We start from the raw sequence: 24,784 nt of genomic DNA on the forward strand, positions 1-24,784 counted from the left end.
CACACGGCACGGGAGCAGACGGGCCGACTGGGTCTTCGAGAGACCGCTCCTCATGTGGCCCCTGGGGAACCGGGGACCGGACGGCTGTGGGACCCATCCCCGTGCAGCAGGAAACGCGCAGCCCCTCACAGTCCACTCCCGGGCCGTCCGCAGTCGTGTCCCCCCGCTGCGGCCCAACACCGGGTCTTGGCTCTGCCTCTCGGCTTGTGCCCACCCACTCCCTCGAGGGAGAGCAAACAGCGCGAGCTCGGTGCACGGTGGCATCTGGGTGGGTCTCCCACGGCCGCCGCCACGCCACCGGCCAGCCAAGCCGACACAGACCGACGGTGGCTGCCAGCCTCGTGTTTTCACTCTCTCGAGGCTTGACTTGGGAATTTCCTAAAACTTTAAGAGCTTTTAATGGATAAGCAACTTAAAATGGTTTTATAAAGCTTTTTTTTTTTTTTAGCAGTTTTAGTGGGGACTGCAGAGCACCTCCTTTCCTCCGCTTCCCGGGAAGCTCCCCCCAAGCCCGAATCAACCACACAGGACAGCGACATGTTCACGGCCTCAGGCACCCAGGGAACCACCTCCCTGCCTGTGGCCGCCACCGCCTGCGCCCGACACGCGAGCCGGCTCTCCACCCTGCCCACGTCCAGAAAACAAGCACCAAAGAGAACAAGGAAGGCCAAAACATTTAAGTTATTAAATCAAATATACAGAGTGATTCATTTAATATGTACATATTTACAAAAACGCACTTTCGCGAGGAGGGGGCCGGGGCCGGCAGGGGGGCAGCGGCCTGGAGCCCACGGACGCTGGCAGCCGCCAGGGGAGGGTCTGTGTGAAGGCACTTGTCGCGGGCTCCGTTCTGGCCCCGTGCCGGGGAGAACAGAGCAGCCGGGAAGGGCACTTCCGGAAACACAGTTGAAAGATCTCTACGGGCCCAGGCGGAAGCGGGCCAGGACGGCGCGGGGAAGGGGCTGCCAGCGAGCCGGCCGGCGTCTGCCGTGGGCCCCTGCGAGGACCTCAAGCCCCACTGACCACCGCAGGTGCCGCCGACAGCCACTGGCCGTGCCACACGGCACAGGTCCCACCGAGAGCCTCGGGCCACACCGACGACCACAGGCCACACTGTCAACCACCGGTCCCACCGATGCCCCCGGCCACACCAGTAGCCTTGGGTTGTCCCACCAAACACCACGGACCACACGGACACCACCGGTCCCACCGACGCCACCGGCCACACCAACGACCACAGGCCACTCCGTCAGCCATGGGTCCCACCTACGCCACGGGCCACGCCAACAGCCAAGGGTCCCACTGGCTCTTTGGCCTGGAGCCACTGAGAACACCAAATGAGGAATAATAAGATTCTGTAAACAGTGCACCACCGCTGGTAACAGACAACCTGGTGGGGACACAGATACCCTCTGCGCTCTCCTGCCACACAGCGCGTGCCACACACAGAAACGTTACAAAAATAGCAAGTATCCGAGAATACTCCACTGTTCTCCGCCGGACAGTCACCGAATAATTTATACAAGGTTAAAGAAACGTAGAAAATAAACATTTGTTTTTGGTTTTTGGTGTTTTTTTACACAAAATAAAGAAACTATGCACACGGCCTCGGCCTCCTACGGCTGTGGGTGGCCCTGGGCCCCGGCCCCGCTGCGGGCTGCCCTACTCCTTGCCCGCGCGGCGCGCGTCACTGGCGGCCCTGACCACACAGTTGTCCACTTTGGGGCCTGAGGCCCAGGAGGCCGGCCTCGTGGGAGAGCAGCTGGGGTCTTTGGTGAATTGGTGCGAGAGGAACTTCTCGGCCTCCGGGCAGTCTCCCTCGCCGCGGCCGGGCTCCTCCTCCTCCTCCCCGACGTCCCCACGGCCCGCGGGCCCGGGCAGCGCCTCGCCCGCCCTACGCGGCGGGGGCGTGACGTTCTTGCAAGGGTAAAGCACGTCTTTGTGGCCCCCACACAGGCCGCCGCCGCCCCGCCGCTCGATGGGGTTGCGGATGGGGTTGAGGGGGGCCCACTGGTTGTTGGCGCTGCCCTCCCGCGGCAGCCGGCTCCTCTCCCGCTCTTTCCTGCGCTTGCGGGTCCACCATACGCAGACGGCCACACACGCCAGACACAGCACGCTGAACACGCCGCACAGCACCGGCACCAGCAGGCCTGGGGGGCACGAACAGGGTGGCCGGGTGCGGGGACCGGCACACGCCCAGGCCTGGGATGCCCGTCCTTTGGCTCCTGCCTGAGGGGGAGGGACCCAGGGGAGGGGCTTGGACAGCAGGTGCAGGGGCAGACGCGGGGAGGGGGCGGGGCCCGGGGACTGGCCGCTCCCCCGCCCCCCCGCCACCTGCGCTCAGCCTGGCCCTGTCCCTCCGAACCACGTGTGTGGGACGAGTCCCACTAGGCCCAGGCCCCCTCGCTCACCCACAGAAGAGCTGCCCACGACGACCGTCTCCACTTTGACCTCGGTGACCGCCAAGAACAACGAGCTGTTGCCCCGCTGGGTGATGGCCGCCACGATGGCGTGCGCGGCGCTCTGGACCAGGCTGCTGTCCGGCAGGTCCCTCGCAGGGCTGAAGGACTGCGGGGAGGACACCACAGAGAGGCCCCGCTGGCCACAGGTGCCAGCACGGCCTGCCCGCCCCATGCCCAGACCGGGGAACACCAAGGCTGGTGGCCAGCTACCAAGAGGGGTGCAGGTGGCTGGGGGCCCCGGGGCTTCTTGGGGCACCGGCCGGAGGACAGGCCTGCAGCAGGCACGACCCCGACCACGTGGCTCCGAGGTGGCAGGTGTGGCCTCGCCTACCCTTCCTCCAGACCACCTGCATCGGGGACGAGCACAGGCAACCAGCCTTCCTTCCCCGGCAGGCAACTATCCCCACTGGCCGCACCCAAGGGCTCCAGGGTTCTGTCCACACATCCCTGGCCACAGTACCCGCCTCTGCCTCCATGGCCCAACAAGCCAGTGGCGGCCAACGGCCAGCGCCCTGAGGAGCCGCCCTGCCTTTTCTCCCCCCTTCCCCGCCACGCCCTACTACCGTCCACCCTGGACCCCGGACCCTGGTCTTCCCTCTCCGCGCTGCCCCTGAGCCTCAACCACAGACCCTGGGGGGCCCCCCACAGTTCCAGAGACCCCTGCTCAGAGCCCTGGCCTCCAGGGCCTCAGACTGAGTCCCGTGTCACAGCCACCACTCTGTCGACACTGCCTCCAAAATCCCCGGCCTGCGAGCCGGCCCTGGGTGACTCCTGGCACCTGCTCCTGCAGCTGAGCCTGGCCTCCAAGGACCCCGCCTCCCCGACCTCCCCTCCACGCCCCTCACCTGCAGATCAGCTTTCCCTGCTCTCTGTCTGCTGCTCCGGACCTGTCTTTCATTACGGCAGACGGGACAGGTGACCCGACCCAGCCTGGCCCCGCCAGCCCGCAGTGAGGGCACAGAGTGTGTGGACTCCCAAGGCACAGGCACACAGGAACAAAGTCCTGGGTCCATGAGTCACCTTTTGCCTCCAGCCACCTGGGGACAAGCCTGGCCTGGGCCTCTGTCCCCAGCACCTCCCAAGAAGAGAGACAGAACGGACTCTGGAAAAGGGACGCGGGCAGAAGTGATGAGCCGTTCGCCTAGTACTCACCACAGCCACCTCCACCGTGCTGGCCCCCGAGGATGGCCGGTCACAGAGCAGCACGAGCAGGCGGTCCCGGGCCACTGCCCTTGTGGCTGGCAGGGCACGGATCCCAGAGCAGATGGCGCCCACGGTGGTGCCCTGGGTGGGGACAAGCAGCACGTGAGCGGGGTCCTGGGGGCACGGACCCGAGGCGGCCCATCCTGCCGCTGGCCCCACAGGCACACAGCAGGTCACACCTTCGGGCCCATGAGGAGCAAGCCAGGGATCGGGGGGTCCAGGAAGGAGCTGACTTCCCAGCCCGCCCAGCAAGCAGACCGCCAGCCCAAGTCAGGGCGGCTGAGGCCTGGTGGTGCCCCCACGGCCCCGTCTTCCTTCCCTGCCAGAGAGGAGCGACCTGCAGGCCCGAGGCGGGCAGGGGCCTCACCTGGTCTCAGCCCTCCTCCCCTGACCCCGAGTGCACACGGGGCCCAACTCTCCCTCCTCTGGACCCCACAGGGCCCGACTCCCTGCACGGCCCCTTGGGCCCTCTGAGAAAGGCTGGCGGCGCTGGGGGGCTGCAGCCGGTCAGTGTGCCCCTCCCGGGACCACTCACCTGGGGCACTTGGTCGCGGTTGAAGTGCAGCGTGAGGCGGGCACAGTTGTTGTCCAGGTGGCTGGAGTGCGGCAGGCACAGGGTGCCGGGCAGCAGCGGCTCCTCGGTGCCACACTCCCCCCAGGCTGCACACGGCGGCTGCAGGCACTGGCCTGGGGCCTTCTCTTGGCACCGCTGCCCCGGCGGGCACTGGGCACTCAAGGTGTCAGGCCGGCCGGCCAGCAGGCAAGGCCTGCGCCCACACCACACCTGGGTCAGGCACGCACACAGGACGGACGCAGGCGCACGCAGACGAAGACCCCCAGACACACACGGACACCGTGCAGGAGAGAAAGACACGGCTGCGGTCAGCAAGTCCCAGGGTGCCCTGCCTCTCCACAGCCTCCCGGGACAGACTCAGAATAAGGACGGGCCTCCCCTGGAGCAGGGGGGGTGCCCCAAGAAGGAGGAGGCCAGTCAGGGCCCCCAGCTCTGTCTCCCCGTCTCCCCAGCTGCATGAGAGGAAGGGCCTGCCCCAGAGCATTCCTCCCGGCAGGCCCAGCGGAGGGAGTGGACGCAGCTCCCCACAGCCCCGCAGCGGCAGCCCTCGGGGCTCCCAGGCGGCCCCCACACCTTGCTGCAGTCCTGGCGGCCGTCCACACAGCGGCAGCCGTTACAGTCCTCCACCCAGGAGCTCCCGTGCGCGAAGGGCACCCCCTGCAACCAGCAGGGCCTCCCAAATCCAATCACTGTGGGGAGAAGGAGTTGGGGGCGTCTGCAGCCGGGACCAGAGGCCAGGTCCTCCCCACGCCCCTGGTGGCATGGCCCCCCTGGGGCCGGTGCCCCCCGCCTACCATCCTGGCACCGTGGACCAGCCCTGCCCGGCGGGCAGCTGCAGTGATAGCCGTCGATCTCGTCCACGCACGTGGCCCCGTAGGCGCAAGGCGAGGACTGGCACTCGTCGATGTCTGCGGAGGAAGTGGCCGGCTCAGGAGGCCGTGAGGGGGGCCAGTGCCCTCACGCGGGGCCCAGAAGGACGCTCGGGCCAGCACAGGAAGCCGTGCAAAGTGGCGGAGACCCTGCCAGCCCCGGTCTTGACCAGTGTGCCCCTTGGGGGCTCTGCCAGTGGTCAAGGGCATTGATGAGTGCCTGTCCCCGTCCATACGCCTCTGGCATGGGACCTGCCAGGAGACCCCGGGGACCGCTGCTGTCACAGGGCCACCCCAGCTGAGCAGAGGGCACTGCTGGCAAGGCCCAGACATACAGGTGGGCTGGGCCTGGCGGCACCCCCCTCCCACCCCAGGACCCCCCCGGGGCCCCTCACCGATGTGGCAGTCGGGACCCACGGCACCCCCCCTTCCCCGCCCAGGCCCCCCCGGGGCGCCTCACTGATGCGGCAGTCGGGACCCACGGCACCCCCCCTCCCTGCCCAGGCCCCCCCGGGGCGCCTCACTGATGCGGCAGTCGGGACCCGCGAAGCCGGGGGCACACTCGCAGCGAAACCAGTTGATGCCGTCGACGCAGACGCCGCCGTTGTAGCTGCGGGGCAGAGAGCAGGTCTCAGGGAGGGCCCCCTGCAGGCCGAACTCCCCGGGGTCAGCCGGACTCCGGGGCTGCCACTCACCAAGGCAGGGGGTTGCAGTCATTCGTGTCTGTGCGCAAGAAGAGAGAGGAAGGTCGGCAACACCTCCACCGGCCCGCACCCCCAGGGCCAGGCCTGGACACCGGCCCGCACCCCCAGGGCCAGGCCTGGACACACTGCCTGTGCCAGCCCACTGACGCCGGACAGGGAGGCTGAGGGCGGCGGGGCCCAGGGCGGCTAGCTCCAGGAGGACCTGTCACTCGGGCAGACAGGGGCGAGGAGCAGGTCTAGGGGCCGGGTCATGAGGCCCAGGTTCCCACCCCCAGGCTACGGCCCACGCCCCCCCCCCCCCCCCCCCCCCGCCTCCCTCTGCAGCCCCCAACCCACGAGCTCACTGTGCGTGCAGGTGCGGCCCTCCCAGCCGTCCCGGCAGATGCAGGAGAAGGAGTCCCCGCTGCCCACGCACGTGCCCCCGTTCTCACAGGGGTTGGGCAGGCAGCTGCTGTTCTGGGCTGTGAAGGGGAGAGGGGCGAAGAGGGCCGTACTGTCTGCCCGTGGGCCTGCGCGGAGCCTCTGCTGCAGATCCCGAGGGGCCAGGGCAGACGCGACCAGGGGCAGGACCTGGCAGGTGGTCTGGGGCGCGGGTGGGGGAGTGTGGTGCCTGACCCCCGGCTCCCCCGCCTGGTCACCCACCGATGTTGCAAGTGCTGCCCTTCCAGCCCGGGGGGCAGGCGCAGCGGAAGGTGTCCCCGCTGTCGTAGCACGTGCCGCCGTTGCTGCAGGTGTAGGCGTCGCACTGGAACTCGCCTGTGGGCACACGGCTGCTCAGTGCGCATGCGCGCGGCGGCGCCCGTGCGCCAGGGGCCCAGGGGCACTCACGCGAGTGGCAGGTCTTGCCCTTCCAGCCGTCGTCGCACGCGCAGTAGAAGTCGTTGACCAGGTCGTAGCAGCGGCCGCGGCTGTGGCAGGGATCGGGAAGGCAGTCGTTGGGATCTGGAGGCGAGGACGCCGGTCAGCGGGGGTCGCCGGCGCTCAGGGGCGGTGGGGGGTGGGGTGGGGTGGGGGCAGGGGAGAGCAAGAGAGGCGGGACCAGAGACGCCTGCAGGGCACGCCCCCCCCCCGCCCCGTCCAGGTCCCTTTGGGGCGCCAACTACCCAGAGCCGGGACCCACTGGGCACGGGACCACCGGGCGGCGCGGGCCACTCACTGGTGTCGCAGAGCTCGCCCTCCCAGCCGCTGGGGCAGAAGCAGCGGAAGGCGTCCACCTCGTCGATGCACGTGCCCCCGTTGCGGCAGGGCTGCCCCAGGCAGTCGTCGATGTCTGCGGGGCGGGGCGGGGTGAGCAGGGGGTCCCGGGGGCCGTCCCGCCCCGCCCCGCCCGCCCGCCCCGGGCTACTCACTCTCATGGCAGTAGGCGCCCGTGAAGCCGCTGTCGCAGGCGCAGGAGAAGTTGCCCCCGGGCAGGCTCACGCAGCGCCCGTGCGGGCCGCACACGCCGGGGGCCAGGCCGGCCGCCCCGGGCCCCGCCTCCAGCCCGCAGCTGTCAATCACTGCGCACACGGGGCGCGGTCAGGGCGCCCAGGACGCCCCGCACCCGCCCCGACCCCACCCCAACGGCAGGGGTCGGGGCGCGGGCGCGACCCCGCCCCCGGACCCCAGCTCCGGCTGCAGGCCCTGCCCACCTCCCTCGGGCCCCGCCCACCTCTGCAGGCCCCGCCCGGGCACGGCTCCCGGGGCACCGAGCAGTTCTTGCCGCCCATGTCGTCGGGGCACGCGCAGTAATAGTCGCCCTCCAGGCTGTAGCAGCGGGCCCCGTTCTGGCAGGGGCTGGGCTCGCACAAGTCCGTGTCTACCTGTGGGGCGGGAGCAGCCGTGAGGGCCCAGGCCCCCGCCGCGCCGGCCGTCCCTGCGAGGACTCCCGGAGGCCCGGGCCCCGGCGCACCCAGGCCTCTGCCGCCAGAGCCTGCAGGACCGCCCACCCGAGACGGTCCAGGCCCAGCAGCTGGACGGAAACACCTGCAGGTCACCAGGCCCCTCCCACCACCCTCCGCTCCGCCGCGGCCGCTTCCTCTGGCTCACCAGGCAGCGTCCGGCCTTCGGCCCTCCTGCGGCAGGAAAGCCAGCTCCTCACCCCCTCCCCAGCCAGCACAGCCGCCCCGGGCCCAGCATGCGGGGCTTTCCCAAAAGTGTCACCACCAGCTCCACGGCTGGGGGAGGAACTTCTACCAAGGGCCCCAGAAAGCCTGTTGGTCAGGAGCCCTGCCCCTGGTGTCCTGTACCCCCAAAGGCTAGGGCAGGTCAGAAAAGGTGGGGCTGTGAGGTGCTAAGGAGGGACACAGGCACCCTCAGGCACCCCGTCCCCCCCAGGGCCCCTCTTTGACACTGCTCCTGTGCTCGACTGCATCAAGACTGTTCCGGCCAACTGGCCAGCCAGCCCACCCTAGCAGGAGGCACTTGTCATGACGAGAGTGACCTTGTGGCCCTTCCCCAGCTCTGGGGCCAGGTCTCCATCCAGAACCAAGCCCAGGATGCCCTGTACGGCCAACCCCACCTGCAGGCTGTCCCGCTCACGGGGGCGGCCTGGGGATGATGGTGTGCCCTGCAGCTCCTGGGGCTGCGGCCTGGGCCTCACCTCGCACAGGGGCCCGGACTTGCCCTTGGGGCAGTGGCAGCGGAAGCCGTCCACCAGGTCCTCGCAGAGGCCTCCGTGGCAGGGGTCGCTGGCACACGTGTTGAGCCGCACCTCGCAGTGCCGGCCGGCGAAGCCCCGCGGGCACACACACTGGTAGCCGGTGGTCAGGTCCTGGAGCAGGGGGAGGGAAGGCGGGGGACGGGGAAGGGGGCGGGGAGCAGGGGGGTGAGCTTCCAGAGGCCACCCCTCCCACCCCAGGGGCAGCACCGCCCCCTGGCCCTCCCCGACGCGCGCAGGGCAGGGGAACCACGTCTCACCTTGCAGGTGCCACCATGCTGACACTGCCCACGACAGTTACCGTTGATGTCTGGGGACAAGGGGCGGGGTCACAAGGGTCCTTGCGCCGCCGGCCCCGCCCCCGCCCCCGCCCCCCAAACTGACGGATGTGGCAGTTGGCGCCCTTCCAGCCCGGAATGCAGTCACAGTAATAGCCACCAATCAGGTTTTTGCAAGAAAAAGCATTAAGGCACGGCTCCCCTTCACATTCATTGGCGTCTGTGGAGGAGAAGGGGGCCATGGGGCTCAGCGCCCCCTGCTCGCACACCTGGCGCCCGCAGCCCCGCAGCCCCAGCAGCAGCCGCCACACGCCCGCAGCACACAGGCCATGCACGCGCCAGCCCCGCGGGACCCTTACCCAGCTGGCAGGTGGCCCCCACCCACTGCTCGGGGCAGACGCACTCGAAGCCGTCCACCTGGTCCACGCAGGTGCCTCCCGCCGCACAGGGGTTGGAGGCGCACTCGTCGATGTCTGTGCAGGGACAGGGAGGGGCGTGGGGTTGGGCTGCGGGGAAGGCGGCCATGGGCCTGGCCCTCCGCCCCAGGCTATCAGGCGTCAACCACCCTGCCCCATCCCGGCTCCCCAAGGCCAGTCCGGAGCCCCCATCTCGCGTGAGCGGGCACTCACCGAGCGCACAGGTGGGCCCGCTCCAGCCTGACGGGCAGCGGCACTCGAACCCGGAGGGCGCCTCGTGACAGGAGCCCCCGTTAGCACACGGGTTGGAGACGCAGGCGTGCTCAGCTGCACGGGGACCAGAGGCGGGGCTGGGGTTGGGCATGTGGCAGCCCCGGCTCCTCACCTTCCCCGAGGCCCCAGGGTGTGGGTCTGGGAGGGCCTCCCACACCGAGAGGCCAGAGGCACGGGTCCCCCCACGCCAGGCCGGCCAGCCGCCAGCCCAATGCCAGCCGCCGGCGACCAACGTACCCCGCTCGCAGTTCTTGCCCGAGTAGCCGTCGGGGCAGGCGCAGTGGTACTGGTCGGGCTCGGCGTTGATGCACGTGCCCCCGTTGACACAAGGGTGGTGGCTGCCACAGTAGTTGAGGTCTGGGGGCAACGCAGGGTCCTCAGAGGCCCGCCCGCCCCCCCCACCCGCCTTCCCCATGGGGCGTCGCGCTCTGGCCCCGCCGGCCGCCGCTACCTTTGTTACAGAGCAGGCCGCCCCAGTTGGTCTCACAGTTGCACTGCCAGGGGTCCACGCAGCTGCCGTGCACACAGCCGGGGTACGGGACACACTCGTCACAGAACCGCCCCTGCCAGCCGTAGCTGCACCTGCGGGAGGCCAGGAGCATGAGGCTGGCCGGGGAGGCTCCAGGCTGGCTCCGGACGCAGGCGCAGAGTGTCACGGGCCGGCCCAGGGCTGGCGGCCGCAGCCTTTGAAGCGGAGCCGGCCCCGGGCCAGGCAGGGGTGACGGCACCCTCACGGGCACTTCCCGGCCGCTGGCCTCGGATGGCCGGCCGCAGCTGCCCAGCCACTCCTCCCTGAGCTATTTTGGGCCTCACCCTGGAGCAGGGCCCCAAGAGCGAGCGCCGAGAAAGACAGGCCCTGCCGGGACCCCAGGAACAGGCGTGCCAGCTCCAGCTCGCCAGGTGCCACCGGCCAGGTCACGCCCAGAGCCAGGCAGGCCGGTGGGACATCAGCAGAGGGCTCTGGGCTCAGCCCCAGCTCTTGAGACCTCGGGCACCGTGTGCGACCTCACCTGGAACTCAAGGACAGGAACTGTCTCCCCATGGAGCCCCATCAGGGCCCGCCTCACAGATGGGGACACGGAGGCCCCAGCACGTGCCCCACACGGGGCCACTCCTGACCCAGGAAGAGTCACCTGTCCCTGGCAAATGGCCTAGACAGGCTTCCTGGCTCCAAAGCCACGACCCCAAGGCCTGGCCCTGCCTCCAGTGATGGGCCAAGACTCTCTCTGGGAAGTCCTTCAAGAGGAGAGACCGGCAGCTGGGGCACCAAGGGCACCAGGCCACTCATGCAGGCCCCACTCCCACTGGGGCAGGCCTTCCAAGGGCCCAGAGCTCAGCCTGACTCGGGGGCACTGCTGTCCATCGTCCTGCAGCGGACTCCCTGTGGACCAGGAGGCTGCCCTCCAGGCCCTGGACAGGACCCCCCTGGGGACCCCCTTCCTGGAACCGGAAGGTGCTGAGGAAAGCAACCCCCCTCTCGCAAAGTCCCTTCCGTGCCGCCTGCCGCGCGAGCTTCCTTCTGTGAGGAGGGAGCCAACAGCCCCTTCCTGGGCTGCCCCGAGCTCCACGGCCAAGGGCTGCTGCCAGGCTCGGCGGCAGGCCACAGGGAAGCCCAGACTGGAACACGGGGCTCCAGTATCCCGCCCAGACGTGCCGGGAGGGCCCACGGGCACAAGAGCTGCACATCCCCCAGGGAACCTGCCCTCCAGGTGCTGTGAGGAACCCGCGCTGGGTCACCCACCAGGACACCAAGCACAGCACCCAGACCCCTGCGGGCCCTGAGGATGTGCTCTCAGCCCTGGGTGGGGCAGCCCTCACCAGCCGCAGTCCCCCCCCCCCCCCCCAGCTTCCCTGGCCTGTGGCTCCAGAAGCCCAGGGAGGAGGCGGCAGGAAGGCAGGCCCATCTCCGCAGCAGCATCCGGTGGGGGGTGTCCGGTCCTGAAACCTGAGCCCTGAGCCACCCGCGGCAGCTGGGCTGCCCCCACCGAGTGGGCGGGGCACACCTATGGCTCCTGGGGCCCTGAGCAGCAGGGTTAGGGGAGCCAGGAGGGCCGCCTCCCTCCCGCCGCCCTCCCGCCCTGGCTGCTTGGGCCCAGCATGAGGGTGGTGCAGGCACCCGGGGCAGCAGGCCACAGTGTGCCGCCCGGGACCCAGCCCCGCAGTGCTCACCGCCCGGGGTCCTGACCCCTGGCCCCAGCTGCCCAGCGTCCCCAGGCTCACGCCTGTGACACAGATCCGAGAGCGAGGCTGCAAGGTATGGCTCCGCTCCAGGCAGCCGGCCAGTCTGGTACCTCCTGTGCCACCCAGGGTTGGCGCCTGGTGTGCCCCCCAAGACAGGAAGCAGCCCTGGGCCAGGCTTCCACCCACCAGGGGCCCCTTACCCCGGCCGAGCTCCCCGCACCGCCCAGAGGCCCATTCCACGTGTCTGAGGTACGTACGAAGGCCGAGTCGGGGGCCCCCCCCCACGTCCAACCTCTGCCCTCGCAGGGAAGCCTCTGCCTCCCTGCCCTGGGGCTGGCCGGGCGGCTCCTCGTGCCACCTCCCGGCCAGAGCCATCACAGGACGCGCAGAGGGGTCCCCACCCCTCCCTTCCTGTCTCCTGAGCTGGCCAGCTGCCAAACCTGCACGAGCTGCCCTGGACAAGTTACTTGGGCTCACTGTCCTTGCCGGGGGACACTCAGGCCAGCAACCTGCCTCCCAGGGTGAGGTTCTGGGGCCCACGAGCCCCCGGCCGGGGCAGCACTTCCCTCGCACCCCCCCCAGCTCGGCGACAGGGCACAGCCACTCCGAAGGACTCGCTAAGAGCCTCCCCCGGGTCCCCCGGTCCCCAGGCCGTCCTTGTGCATTCCTGGCGCCCACCCTGGCTTCCACACTGCCCGGCACCTCCAGCTGCCCTGCTGCCCTGTCCCCAACATGGGCAACAAGCTCACCCGCAGCTCCCGCTCCCCCCACTGCCCCACCCAGGCCCTGCTCGAGGTCTGCAGTTGTTCCCTGCCTACAGAAGACACCCAGACCTCTCCCTCTCAGGGTGCCCTGACCAGCACCCCATCCATCTTCCTCATCTCTGGATCCCTGCGACCCCCGGCCCATCCTGTGTCCTCTCCCGTGACCGCATGACCCCCGGCCCATCCTGTGTCCTCTCCCGTGACCGCATGACCCCCGGCCCGGTCCACGTGTTTTGGGTCACACCACTCCTCTTCTCTGGCGGTGTCTCCCCGGACCAGAGAGATGTCAGCGACCCCCCCCACGCCCCCTCCCTTCCTCTGCGGCCTGCTCTGCCTCAGGCAATCTGGCCTGTCGTGGCAGCTCTGCTGTCCAGCGGTTCAGCAGCAGACTTGGGTTCCTCCGTGCCCCCAGCTCCCCTCCCCAGCCCTTCTTCAAGCCCACTCCAGGGGTGCCTGGGGGGCTCAGTGGGTTAAAGCCTCTGCCTTCAGCTCAGGTCATGATCTCAGGGTCCTGGGCTCTCTGCTCATCTGGGAGCCTGCTTCCCCCTCTCTCTGCCTGCCTCTCTGCCTAGTTGTGATCTCTGTCTGTCAAATAAATACATAAAATCTTTAAAAAAACCCACTCCAGGATGCCTGTGGGGCCCACCCAGCTCCCCGTCTCCTGCTGTTCCTCACCCACCACCGCCCAGCCCTGCAGCAGCCTCCCCACTTGGCTCTCCCCACACAGCAGCTACCCTGGACCTTCTATCCAGCCCCACCCCACCCCATCCTGTGTCCTCCAGGGGACACAGCGCTGGGCCCCCCCAGCGCCCCTCTTCTTCCCCATGTCCCACTCCCACTCGGCCTCTCTCCATGCCCACCCATGCCCTCGGTGCTCCTGTGCTCTGGGCACCGGTCATGGGCCAGCTCCTGGCCCCAGAGTGAGGTGGGCTCACCCTGGCCACCTCCCCGGCCCGTTGTCCCACCATCCCGCAGAAGCACCCCATAGCCCCACGGCCACCACCCAGGCACGACAACGGTTGTCAGCCCTGCGCTGACTACAAGTGACACGAGAGCAAGGCCCGGGTCCCTGCCGTCCCATTCAGCCATGAGGCCCAGGGCACGTGGGGGGTGCAGGGGAGCCGGCTGGGGGACCCCCGAGGGCAGGACGGCCTGGAAGCCCGCAGGGCCCGGCTAAGGCTCCGGCTGGGGGACCGCCGAGGGCAGGAGGGCTACTCACCTGCACTCGCCGGGCACGGCACAGCCCCCGTGGAGCAGGTTGCACCCTTGCTTGCACACGGCTGGAACGGGGAGGAGCGCGTGAGGCCGCAGAGCCCCGGGGAGGGTGTGCCGGCCCCAGCACCCCTCACGCTCCCCCGCCCCCCTCACGCCCCCTCACCCCCCCCCCCCCGGCCCAGCCGCCCCCCGCCCCGCCGGCCGCTCACCCTCTCTGCACTCCTTGCCCATCCAGCCATCCATGCAGGCCTTGTTGCCGTACTGGTCGCAGGTGTAGTGGCCGAAGAAGTCGTGGCGCGGCCGGCAGAACTTGTTGCACGTGGCGCTGTAGTAGTTCTCGTCACAGCGCACGCGGATGCGCAGCTCCAGGTGGGCCACGTGGCCGCGCAAGTGCAGGCTCTTCCAGCGGTCCTCGGGGTTGATCATGCCCGCGTGCGACACCCGCTCGATCAGCAGCTCCTCTTGGGGGGGCGGCAGAGTCAGCCGGGCCGAGGCCGCCTGCCCGGGGGAGCTGGGGGCAGCAGGGACACTGGCCGGGCCGCCGGGGGGAGGGGGGCCGGGGCCGCAGCTCCGCGAGGCTGCCCACCCTCTCCCTGCGTCCGCAGGGTCGCCCCCAGCGGCGAGCGCGGACCCCCCCCCCCCCCCCCCCGTCCCGGGACGGGCCTTCTCTCGCCCTGAGACGCGCCTGGGCCCGGAGCTCGAGCAGCCCGCCTCGAGGCAGAGGAACCCCCTGGGCCCGAGGCCCCGAGCGGGGAGGTTGACCACCCTGGGCACAGCGGCTCATGAAAACCTGCTCCACAGCCCAATACCGGTCTGCGCTGTTCCCCGCTCCACGGCCCAGGGATGCCGGGTGCATCGGCCTCCGCAGCCTCCGACATCGCCCGCTCCGGCCTCTCCGGACACGGCCTCACACCCTCCCCCTCCCCCAGAGCCCGTCTGGCCAAAGTGCCTGCCAGCCTGTCCCTGTACCCGCCTGGTGCCCTCTGAGCGCTGCTCCCGGCTCGGCCCCTCCAGGCCCCAGCGTCCTCATCAGCGGGGCCCGGGGCTCAGCCTGCCTCGGCACCCTGGTGACACTGCCCTCGACCCCAGAGCGGCCATCCCCACGGGGCCCCTCTCTGCTGCCAGCCCCCGCCCCAACCAAGGTCTAGCCCAGCAGCAAGCCCTGAGCCTCCACGTGGACTCCGCTGTGGCTAGAGGCCTGCTCCCCCCGAGGCCACCCCTGGGCCCAGCACCCCGCCACCTACGGGATTCACAGCCGCATCCACACCAGCCTCCATCCCAGGCTTCCAGTGCATCCTGTGTGCAGCAGCCCGAACCCTCCAACGTCCAGGGAAAAGCCAGCGTCCTCACGGTGGCCCACACAGCTTCCACCACCTGACCTGGCCTCACGAACCTCACCACTCCCTCACCACACGAGCCCATGCTGCTCGCACACACGGCTCACTGCCCTGCTCCTCCTGCTTTGTCCACGGACACAGCCCCTGCCCTGTCACCACAGGGCCCAAAGACTCCATGCGCGGGCTGGCCGGCTAGCACGTGAACCTCAGGGAGGGGCCCTCAAGCCCCATCCAGGACAGGCAGGCAGAGAAGGGGCCACGGAGGCAGAGCGAGCCTCTCGGGAGCACTCAGGCCACCAGGTGCCTGACGTGGCCTCAGGAGAGCTCATCAGGAGAACAGCACGGACAAAACCAAGACAGAGGAGGACACGTGCACAGCTCTGCAGGTCACACACGGCAGAGCTCCCTCGCAGCCAGGGCAAAGAGGAACACAGCGCACGAGATCCTGGGGGTGGGGCAGCCTTCCTGGGACCAGGGCCCTTCTCGCCAGCAGGCAAAGGACCAGGAATCTGGCCACAGGCATCTCTCTGGCTAATGCGGGTCAGCCTCCCTGTGCCCTGAGGGGCCCCACAGGCAGCCGACGCCCAGCCTCCCGCTCCCGGCGAACTCACCGTCTGGGGTGGTGTCGTTGTCCCAGTCCCAGGCCTCCACAATGAGGGTGAAGGAGCGCTGCACACACGGAACGGCAGTGAGGGGCCGGCCGCACCCCTGCCCCGCAGCCCTGCCCCCTCCCTACCGCACCCAGCCTTGGCCACCGCACCCCCACCCGTGCCCCCAAGCCTGCCCCTGGCTCAGGGAGGGTTCGCCTCTGCGCCCACCGCCACCTCACCCCTCTGCCCCGAGCAGCAGCCTCATGCCATATCCCAAGAGACCCCGAAATGACCCGGAGGAGGTTCACGAAGGCTCTGGGGACTGAAGCTCCCGCCATCCCACAGCCCACACCCAGCCGGCCGGACCGGCTTGATCGGCACGGAGGAAAGGGAGAGGGACCCGGGCAGAGCGGTGGGCGGAGGCCTGGCACAGCCCAAGTGAGCGGCCCCAGACCAGGGTCCCCTTGGTACCCCCCCAGGGTCTGGGGGGAGCACCCCCAGGCCCCTCGCTGGGGCCTGTCACACATGAGGTCCTGCTGCTAGCAGAGGCCCAAGAGGAACAACGGCCTGTCACGACCCCAGCTTCCCCCCACCAGGCACTGGGGACGGAGGGCGGAGGGCACAGCCCCCGAAGAGCCCCCGGACTAGAGCAGGTGCCCAGTGCGACACACACAGGCCACAGGCCCACCTCCTCCTAAGGACAGAAGGAGCAGGGAGGGGCCCTGGCTGCACAGACGGGGAAACCGAGGTCCAGGACTGCCCACGGCTGCCCCCCACACCCCCTCCTCCCAAGATGATGAGGCAGGTTCGTGCCACCCGGCAACCTCAGAACCCACCCCCCCACAGAGTAGCCAGAGCCAGCAAGCGGCCCCACCCCGTTACCCCGGGCCACAAGCTCCGGCAGGAGGGGAGGCCCAGCTTGCCCGGCCAGGACCTTCCGGGGCTCCCCGACACGAGCCCTTCTGTACTTCCAGCCCAGCCGGGAACATGCTGGCCACCCCTCCAACCCTGATGCCCCGGTTTGGGGGCCCAAAGCACAGGGCCACCTCTGGGGTCCCAGGCTGGCTGGCCTCCCCCCAAAAGAAAGGACCGCACTGGCGAGGCCAGCCTCATCCCCGCCCTCGGTGCCCCTGTCTCCTGGGCCTGCAGTATGGCCATGCCAGGGAGAACGCGATTCACAGCCAAGCAACCGGGGCTATTCCCCTGACACGCGGACCCCAGCCTTTGGGTCCCACCCTTGGTACACAGCTGCCGCAGACAGGCCGTGCCCTCCCTCGACCCCGGCCTCGCTCCCACAGCCTCCCTGGACCCCGGCCCCACTCCCACAGCCTCCCTGGACCCCGGCCCCACTCCCACGGCCGGCCACAGCCTCCCTGGACCCCGGGCCCACTCCCACGGCCGGCCACGGCCTCCCTGGACCCCGGGCCCACCCCTACGGCCGGCCGCATCAACCACACCCACCACCTCCGGATGCCAAGCACAGCCCTACTTTAGGGACCTTCTCCACAGCCCTGTGACTGTTGCTGCAGCAAGACAGCGCCAGGACACACTGGCCCACCCACAGGGCTGTGTGCCTTATACACCCTCCTGACCCTGCCCTGAGCACAGCCCCCCAGACGCCCCAGGAAGATCCACAGGACCTCATGCCCACCCCAGAGCACAGACAGGAGCCCTGGTAGAACACTCCCCGCCATGTCGGGCTATCTCCAGGCTCTCAGTCCCACTTCTTGAGTCTCCCATAAATGCACTTGCCACGGCCACTGCCTGGCCAGCTCCCTGCAGCCAGTGGCGCCTCCACACCCCTGCCCACGGGAGCCCCAACAACCCCCAGGGCTCTGTGTTTTCCCCAAGTTCCCGAACCCCCTCGGGGCTCCCCATGGCTCCCACCCTCCCTGCAGTCCCCCAACCCCTGCTGTGCCCGCATCTCAGCCTGCCCACCCTGCCCCAGGGCCTTTGCACACACGGCTCCCTCCCTCTGCCAAGAATGCTACTCTCGGGCCAGCCTTCCCCGGGTCATTCCTAGTCCTGGTGACAGCTGGAGGGCCCGCCCAGCTCCTTCCCAGGCCCCCCTCTGTCCATCCACTCGTGGAGCAAGCACCAGGCATGGCTCTGTCACTAGCAGATGGGTCAGCAGGGACCTGGGGGGGGCGGGGCTGCTCTAAACAGGGGTGGGGCCAGGCCTTGGAGAGGAAGAGCCTGAGATGGAGAAAGCACCCGGAACAGCACGGCAGGCCCGCGGGGCTGGAGGAGCATGGCACGAGGACACAGGGAGCGGGGTCGACTGGACGGTGCGCGGTCGCCAAGGCAGAGCTGAGCAGGGGCTGCTGGTGGGTCCGGGAGACCGGAGACCGGCCCCTGTGCAGAGTGGGCTGCGAGGGCGGGCGCGGAGGACGCCAGCAAGACAAGCACCTGGGCTCGAGCAGGGCGAGCAGGGAGCGCCTCACCAGCCGCTCAGGTAGGGTTACCACCGCCTCCATCCGCGCCCCGGGCTCCGGTTACCTATGCCCCCACCCGCCCACCCAAAAGGGCCCCAGCGCCCGCCAGCTGGGCTCCCCACACTCGCACCGCAGGGATCATCCAGAGAGAACCTGAGCTGGCAGGTGTCCTCTCCCGGCACCGGGCCTCCGCCCCTCCTGCAGGCCAGGCCCCAGACTCAGTTTCCCCAACAGCGAGCTCTCCTCCCCGTGCTTACTGACTTGCGAGCCGCTGGCCAGGACAGGCTTTTGTCAACCCCACGTTCCCGGAGGGCTGGAGAGGCCTGGGCTGGAGGCCTCCTGGGTGCCCTGAGGCTCCAGGGCTGGAGCAGGGCAATGAGAGCCCGGCGGGGACAGCTGAGGACCTCCCCAGCAAGCGCGCGGAGCAGGCCCGGTCCCCCGCCTCCCCCAGGCCACCTGCCTGATGCAGAGGGGCCCCCCTGCCGAACTGGCCTGAGTCCCTGGATGCCCAGCCACGCCCCTTCCGGAAAGACCGTCCTGACCCACCTGCACCTCGAGGGCAGACCCCCCAGCCCGACCACCTGACCACCTTCTCCCCAGCCCAGACCCCCAAGGCCAGGTCCGCACGCTTCGTCTGATCCTACACAGGAACACGGGGCAGCAGCCCAAAGACACACAAATGGTCCTGGGCAGACCTGGATGGAGCTACGCTGCCCGCCCCAGGGCCCGGGAACTGCCATGGCCAAGGAGACCCAGCACAGCCCCCCGGGGCCACCGCCTGAGTCCATGGGCTCCAACCTGGTTTCCTCCCATGGCACCCCGCGTCCGCAGCCCAGCCCCCCGCGGGGCAGAGTGCGGTGCCGGCGCCAGGAGCTCTAAGCACAGATACATTTCCTGAAACCTGAGCCTTGGAGAAGCCCGGGCCTCGGCTGCCATTGTCCCCAGGGAGAGGGGAGGGGGCCACCTCTCCCCAAGGCTCAGCCGGAGGACGGGACCACAAGTCCACCCCACACAGGACCCCAGACACCCACACTCCACACCAGAGAGCAGCCAGGGCCTTGCCGAGCGGTTCACCCCCAGCCCAGGGTCTCCTCACACCTTGTCACGTGGGCCTTGTAGGACCCCTGGAGCAAAGCCCACAATCCGCTGGTACTACACAAACCTTCCTTACCCGGGGTCTGCTCACCTGGGGGTCTGGGGATGGGGACCCCAGCTCAACCTGGAGATTAGAGAGGCTTGTCACCCAGCCTGGCTCCCCCGAGAAGCCCTTCATTGGGCCAGACTGCCCCCCCGGCAACCCCATCTAGATGACCCCAGAACAGCTGAAGGAGACCTGAAAATCCGCAGTCCGTCCTGTGACGCCCCCACCACAGCCCCTCCCGCAGTGCTGTCCCACTGCAGCCTGCGTCCCCAAACCACTCCCTCAAAGCCTAAGGACAAAGCCTCCAGCCCGCAGGCCAGCGCTCCCCGGCCTGGACCGTCCTCCCGGCTCCGCCTGCTGTCCCCACGCCACAGCCACGAACGAGACTCCTGACACCAAGCGGGCGACGAGGTGCGGCGCGGCGCGTGGCCAGCCAGAACTCCCGGCCCCTCCCAGGGTGTGGGAAGGATACACGTGGGGAGCCCCAGCGTGCTCCAGGGTGGGCTGGGGTGGGGGCCAGTGGGGGCCAGGCCCACCCCAGCCCTGTGCTCCTCAGGAGGTACGGGGAGCACAGGCAGGATGGTGTCTCACCCCACCAAGGGCAGCTCAGGCGCCCCTGGCCACAGACCCCAGCCCGTCCCGTCTTGGGGGGACACTCACAGCTGACAAGCTCCCACGGCCTCCAGCCACAACAGAGTCAGGCCCCGTGCTCAGTACCCACCAGACCCTCCCTAACTGGCCCACGACCCCACACACAGCCCGAAGCACACTGCAGCCCCTCAGGGACCCTGGCCTCCCACGGGGCACTGCGGGGAGAGGAGATGCCGCAGGCCGGGGAGTCAGGCTGCAGGCTCCCCCAAGCCCGAGCCTGCACCCTGTGGCGCCATTCCCTTCATGAGATCCCCTCATGGCCCTATTTCACAGATGGGAAAGCGGGGCCCCAGAACCTGCTGTGTGGCCTGAGATCTCAGCGGGCGGCCCTGTCAGGGTCTGTGCACACACGCACAGCCCTCCCCTAGGACCCACCGTGCACACGACAATGGACACCTAGGGCTACCACGGCCGGTACCCAGGTACCACGGCCCGGCCCAAGGAGGAAAGGGAGCACCTCCCGCTGGCCCCTCCCTCAGGACAGGGCCCTGACTGCTACAGGAACCCTCTGTCAGCCAGCCCTGCCGAGTCCAGTACCCACAAGGCGCCTCCAGACCCTCCACCGGCTACCTACCACACCCAGAGAAAGCACGCACACAGACAGACACACGCACAGAGGCGTGCACACACACGTGCACACACATGACCAGACGTGGTCTCCATCCCGTCAACTATCAGCTAGGCACCTAGGCCAATGATGGGGTCACTGAGTTCCTGGGGGGCCAGGAGTAGGCACGGGGCATCTGTGAGGCAGGTCAGGAGATGACCAGCAGCTCTACCCTGACCTCCCCGCATCCCAAACCTGGAGCCCGCTCCTCTCCTGATACAGAGCCTGACCCCAGCCCTTACGACACACCGCTGGCAGCACAGCTCACGGCGCGGGAGGGTTAGGGACTGGCCAACGGCAACTCGAGGGGTGTGCAGGGGAGCAGAGCCCAGACTAGTTCCCTGGCCTCCTGCCTCCAGGGGCACAGGCGGGGCGCAAGAGGAGCCACTGCCCACACCTGCCTGCAGCGGCGCCCCTACCCCCTCTGGCCACTGTCGAGACCCTCCTCACACCACCTTCTCCCAGGAGCCCCAGAGTGCAAGCTGCTCCCTAGCCCGAGCCTACCCACCCCCACCCCTCCCCTCCCCCACCCTCCCCAAGGAAGCCCAAACACAGTTTCCAACGCGCCCCAGCTCACGGGACGGAGCTGGACTTGCAGCAAACCAAGGCCGCGTGGCCGCGGGGAGCGGAAATACCAGGGCGCTGGCATCACAGGCCAGCCAGGCACCCAGCGGCCAGGATGCGCTGCCGTGGGCAGCAGAGAGACAGGAGCTGCCCCCCAAACAGGCAGCCGCCCGGCCGCCCTGGCCGCCAGAGCCCAAGCCCCCTCCTGGGGAAGCAGCTCACAGCAGGACAAGAAGGGGTCCCAAGGGCGGCTGCCCAGACTCCAGGGCTCCCAGGAAAGCGAGGGCCTGCCCTGTCCCGTTCCAAACCAGGCCAGCCCATGGGGCCAAGAGCCGTGAGGGGCATGCGTTGGCCCCGCCGCATTCCTCCCAGGCCTCCCTGCCCCCACCCCGGCCTGTGCCAGCTCAAGCAGAAAACCCATCCTCAGGTAGCGCTCCGGAGTGCGCTGGCTCGGGCCCAAGTGCAGATGACAGGCTGCGGGCTCTGCTCAGACCTGCCTGCCCCGCTGTGAGGATGAGGGGCTGAGCTTATCGCAACTGCCTGGGGCCCTCCCAGGCCTGCCTCTGCCTCCTCCATCAGGGACGCCTTTCCCACCCAAGGCCCGGAGGTCAAGGGAGACCCCAGAGGCCAGGCAGGCAGGCAGGCAGGGGCGGTGCCCTGTCTCAAGGGGACCCTGGCCATCCTCCTAGAGCTCAGAGCTCCGAAAGGCGCAAGAATGGGGTAGCATGCAGGGCCACCTGGTCTGAGCTTAGGAAAAAGCATCAGCACGAGACCCAGAGCCCAGGTTGGGGCAGGGGGCCCAGCCTTCCACAGGGTTGGTCCTCCAGGCCCAACCTTGGCCAGCTTGGCCAGCTCAACTCCCAGCCTCTCCTGGGCCCAGGGTACCAGGTGGACACATTCCTGGTGCCCTTCACCCGCCGCTCCAGCCAGAAGGCCTCGGTTAGAAGGCTGGACAGCTAATACTCCAGCACCCTAGTCCAGCCTCTCCCTGCTCACAGATCCTCTCCCAAGCCCACCCTAGCTGTCCCTGGCCAATTCCTGCATGGTGGGGGGGGGTACCTCTCTGTCATTCCTGCTCCACCCAGGACTGCCTCTGAGACCTTGTATGTGGGGGAGGGGGCAGGCTCTGCTTCAGAAAGCTGCCCAGCTCAGGCATGGGGAAGGGGGGTGCGGGGCAGGCCCGCCCAGCTGCTCGGGCACATCCCCTGCCTGCCCCAGGGCAGTCCACAGGGCTGAGCCCCATGCCTCCCAGCAGGCCCAAGCCCATGGTTCCTGCCTGCCTGGCATGCTCTAGCCCCCCCTTCAAAAAAATGACAAACAAAACCAAAAGCGCAGGAACGGATGATGCCACAGAAGATCACACCAGGGCCGTCTCCTCCCCGGGGTGCGGCGGGGGAGGAGGAGGGTCCCGGGCCAGCAGCAAGGGCTGAGCCAACGCTTCCACCTTGGGTCCTCGGGGGCCCAGGTCCCCGGGCGCCAGCCCGAGCTGCCCCCCACCTCCACCCTCGGGCATCCAGGAAACGGCAGGGCGGGCGAAGCCTGGCCACGGGCCCGGGGCGGCTCCGCCAGGGCCTGCCCCAGACCAGCCCCAGCACGCGCGGCGCACATGCCTCCGCGGCCTGCCCGGGCCCGGGGCGCCGCGCCGCGCCTCGCCTTCCCCCCCCACCTCCGCCCCAAGACAGACACGCGCAACGAGACGCAGGCACACGCCGCAGGCCGCCGCGCACGCGGGCCGCGGCCACCACCACCCCCCGCCCCGCCCCGCCCTTGCCGCGACCCCCGCGCGCCCACGTGGCCGGGCGCGGACCGGGCCCCGCGGAGCACGCGCCCCAGGCCGGCCCCGCCGCGCGGCGCCCCCTGCCGGCCCCGCCCCGCCCGGGCGCGCGCGGTCGGCACGCAGGGCCCCGCCGCAGGTGCCGGAGGGGCGGCGGGCGCCGGGGGAGGGGAGGAGGGGAGGAGGGGGCACGTACCGGCCAGGCGAACTGGAAGGGGATGACGACGAGGCCGGGGTCCTGGTCGCCTCCGGCCCGGGCCCGCGCCCGCACCCGGTCCCCCGCGGCGCCCGCCGGCGGCAGGTAGAAGGAGTTGCCGCCCAGCACGGGCGTGGCGCCGTGGCCGTAGCTGCAGGGCCCCGTGGGCGTCACCTTGGCCTGGTACTCCTTGAGGCACACGCGCACGTACGTGTCGCACTCGTCGTGGCCGCAGCCCCCCGCGCGCGCCGTCCGGCCGTCTCCGTCACAGCAGGCGCCGCTCAGCAGCTCCCCGTTCGCGTTCCGCAGCGCGCTCAGCTGCAGCTCGAAATAGCCCATGGGCCGCGCCGCCTAAAAATAAGGCAGAGCGAGAGCGCGTGGAGGCGCGGGCCGGGGTCGGGCCGCCGGGCGCGGGCGCGGGCGCGGGGGAGACCCGCCCGCAGCCCCCGCCGCGGCGCGCAGCCTCGAGGGCCGCGAGCGGCGGCGCCCGCGGCGGAGCTGCCCGGCCCCGAGGGGCGGCCCGGTGCGCCCCGTCCGCGCCCCCCGCTCACCTGCACGCAGAGCGCCAGCAGCAGCAGCAGCCTCCGGGGCGGGCGCCCCCGGCCCCGCGCCCGCATCGCCGCCCCGGCCCGCGCCGGCGCCCCCAGCGCCCGCCCGCCCGCCCTCCGAGCGCCGGCGGCAGCGGCGGCAGCGGCGGCGGCAGCAGAGGCGGCGGCGGCGGCGGCGGCGGCGGCGGCGGGCGGGGTCGGGGCGGCGATGCGGGCGCCGGCCTGGACGCGGGCCTGGGCGGCGGGCGCGCGGGGCGGCGGCGGCGCGGGCTCGCAGGCGGCCGCTCTCCGGCCCGGCTCCCTCCCTCGCGGCGGCGGCGGCGGCGGCGGCGGCACCGGCGGCGGCGGCGGCGGCGGGTCCCGGCCTCGGCTCTGCGCGCCCGCGCTCCCGGCGCCCGCAGCCAACAAGTTCGGGACGAGACTGACAGCTCGCTCGCCCATTCGTCACCCGCGCACCTGCATATGCATGAGGGGGCGGGGCCGCGCCGCGGGGTGGGGCTGGGGGGCCGGGGGCGCCGGGCTTTAAAGGCGGCGGAGGGCGCTCCTGCCCGCGCCCGGATCCGGCGCGCGCTCCGCCGGGGCCCCGGGGGGCGGGGGTTCCGCCACGCCCCCGCCCCAGCCGGTGTGCGGGGGCCGGCGCGGCGGAGCGGCCTCCCCTCGCGCGAGCCCCGCCGGGTGTCGGCAGCCGGGGGTGGGGCGCCCCTGAGGTCACCGCCGAGGTCCCCTCCCATCAGTGCGCCGCCGCCGCTCCCCGCCGTCCCGGGGGAGAAGCCGCCTCCGGCACAAATCAGGGCCGTGCCCCCACGCGGGGTGGGCGCGGCCTGGGACCCCTCCCCGGGGAAGGCCCCCCCGCCCCGTCCCCACGGCCTCCGCGCCGGCCGCAGGGGGCGCTGCTCGGCGCCCACACCCCTGCCCGCCCGCCGCAGGGCTCGCGGGTCCCGCCGCCTGGCAACAGATGCTCCGCGGCGCGAGCTGGGTGCCGGGTCGGCGCTGGTGCGGGGCTGAGCCGGCCACGCTCTCGCGGAACGCCCGGGCCGCAGACGGGGCTTGGGCGGGGACGCGGGGGAGCGAGTGGAGAATAAAAGGCGGCGGTGCTCGCTCAAAGGACCAGGTGGGAGCTCCCCAAAGAGGCTCCTCCTGCTGTCCCGGTCACCAGGTGCCCACGTCCCCCCCCATCACCATGCTGCCCTCTGCCGGGGTAACCTCGCGCCGCCCCCCACCCCCACCCGCGGTCAACTCCAAGGGCTCCTCGTCTGCAAACATCGGGTCGGGATCCCGAGGTCCGCAGGGGTCCGGCCCCACCCCCACGACAACTGGGCGAGTCTGTCGTGGCCCCTTGGCTGGGGACTGGGTGCTAGGAGTGC

At 70.2% G+C, this 24,784-nt stretch overlaps 1 protein-coding gene across 4 annotated transcripts; it reads right to left on the reverse strand.

The window, feature by feature from the left end:
• Positions 1–662: 662 nt before the first annotated feature.
• Positions 663–23,530, reverse strand: JAG2 (jagged canonical Notch ligand 2). 4 transcript variants are annotated; one of them, XM_059183326.1, is made up of 26 exons: positions 23,424–23,530; positions 22,873–23,223; positions 15,526–15,583; positions 13,787–14,038; positions 13,582–13,642; positions 9,869–9,999; positions 9,655–9,774; positions 9,358–9,471; positions 9,088–9,201; positions 8,835–8,948; positions 8,711–8,760; positions 8,394–8,564; positions 7,464–7,614; positions 7,162–7,311; positions 6,969–7,082; positions 6,641–6,754; positions 6,455–6,568; positions 6,157–6,273; positions 5,804–5,831; positions 5,633–5,718; positions 5,034–5,147; positions 4,813–4,928; positions 4,201–4,449; positions 3,615–3,746; positions 2,412–2,568; positions 663–2,150 (listed from the first exon to the last, which is right to left on the reverse strand). In XM_059183326.1, exons 1-26 carry the CDS (start codon positions 23,487–23,489, stop codon positions 1,663–1,665), a joined length of 3,732 nt encoding a protein of 1,243 aa, XP_059039309.1. In that variant the 5' UTR covers positions 23,490–23,530; the 3' UTR covers positions 663–1,662. The 4 variants fall into 4 exon arrangements, with proteins under 4 accessions (XP_059039309.1, XP_059039310.1, XP_059039312.1 ...); XM_059183328.1 differs by having other exon boundaries at positions 1,748–2,229; XM_059183327.1 differs by lacking the exon at positions 8,835–8,948.
• Positions 23,531–24,784: the final 1,254 nt, after the last annotated feature.

The sequence above is a fragment of the Mustela lutreola genome, chromosome 7 (assembly GCF_030435805.1).
Source record: "Mustela lutreola isolate mMusLut2 chromosome 7, mMusLut2.pri, whole genome shotgun sequence".
Taxonomy (NCBI): Eukaryota; Metazoa; Chordata; class Mammalia; order Carnivora; family Mustelidae; genus Mustela; species Mustela lutreola.

What these genes read in the sequence shown, in the direction of transcription:
- JAG2 (XM_059183326.1), bottom strand. Translation starts at nt 23,489, where the DNA reads ATGCGGGCGCGGGGCCGGGGGCGCCCGCCCCGGAGGCTGCTGCTGCTG. An exon ending in CAACGACACCACCCCAGACG is followed by an intron (nt 14,039 to 15,525) that starts GTGAGTTCGCCG and finishes CGCCCCCCCAAG; the next exon opens with AGGAGCTGCTGATCGAGCGG. An exon ending in ACCGCGACCAAGTGCCCCAG is followed by an intron (nt 3,747 to 4,200) that starts GTGAGTGGTCCC and finishes GTCCCCACCCAG; the next exon opens with GGCACCACCGTGGGCGCCAT.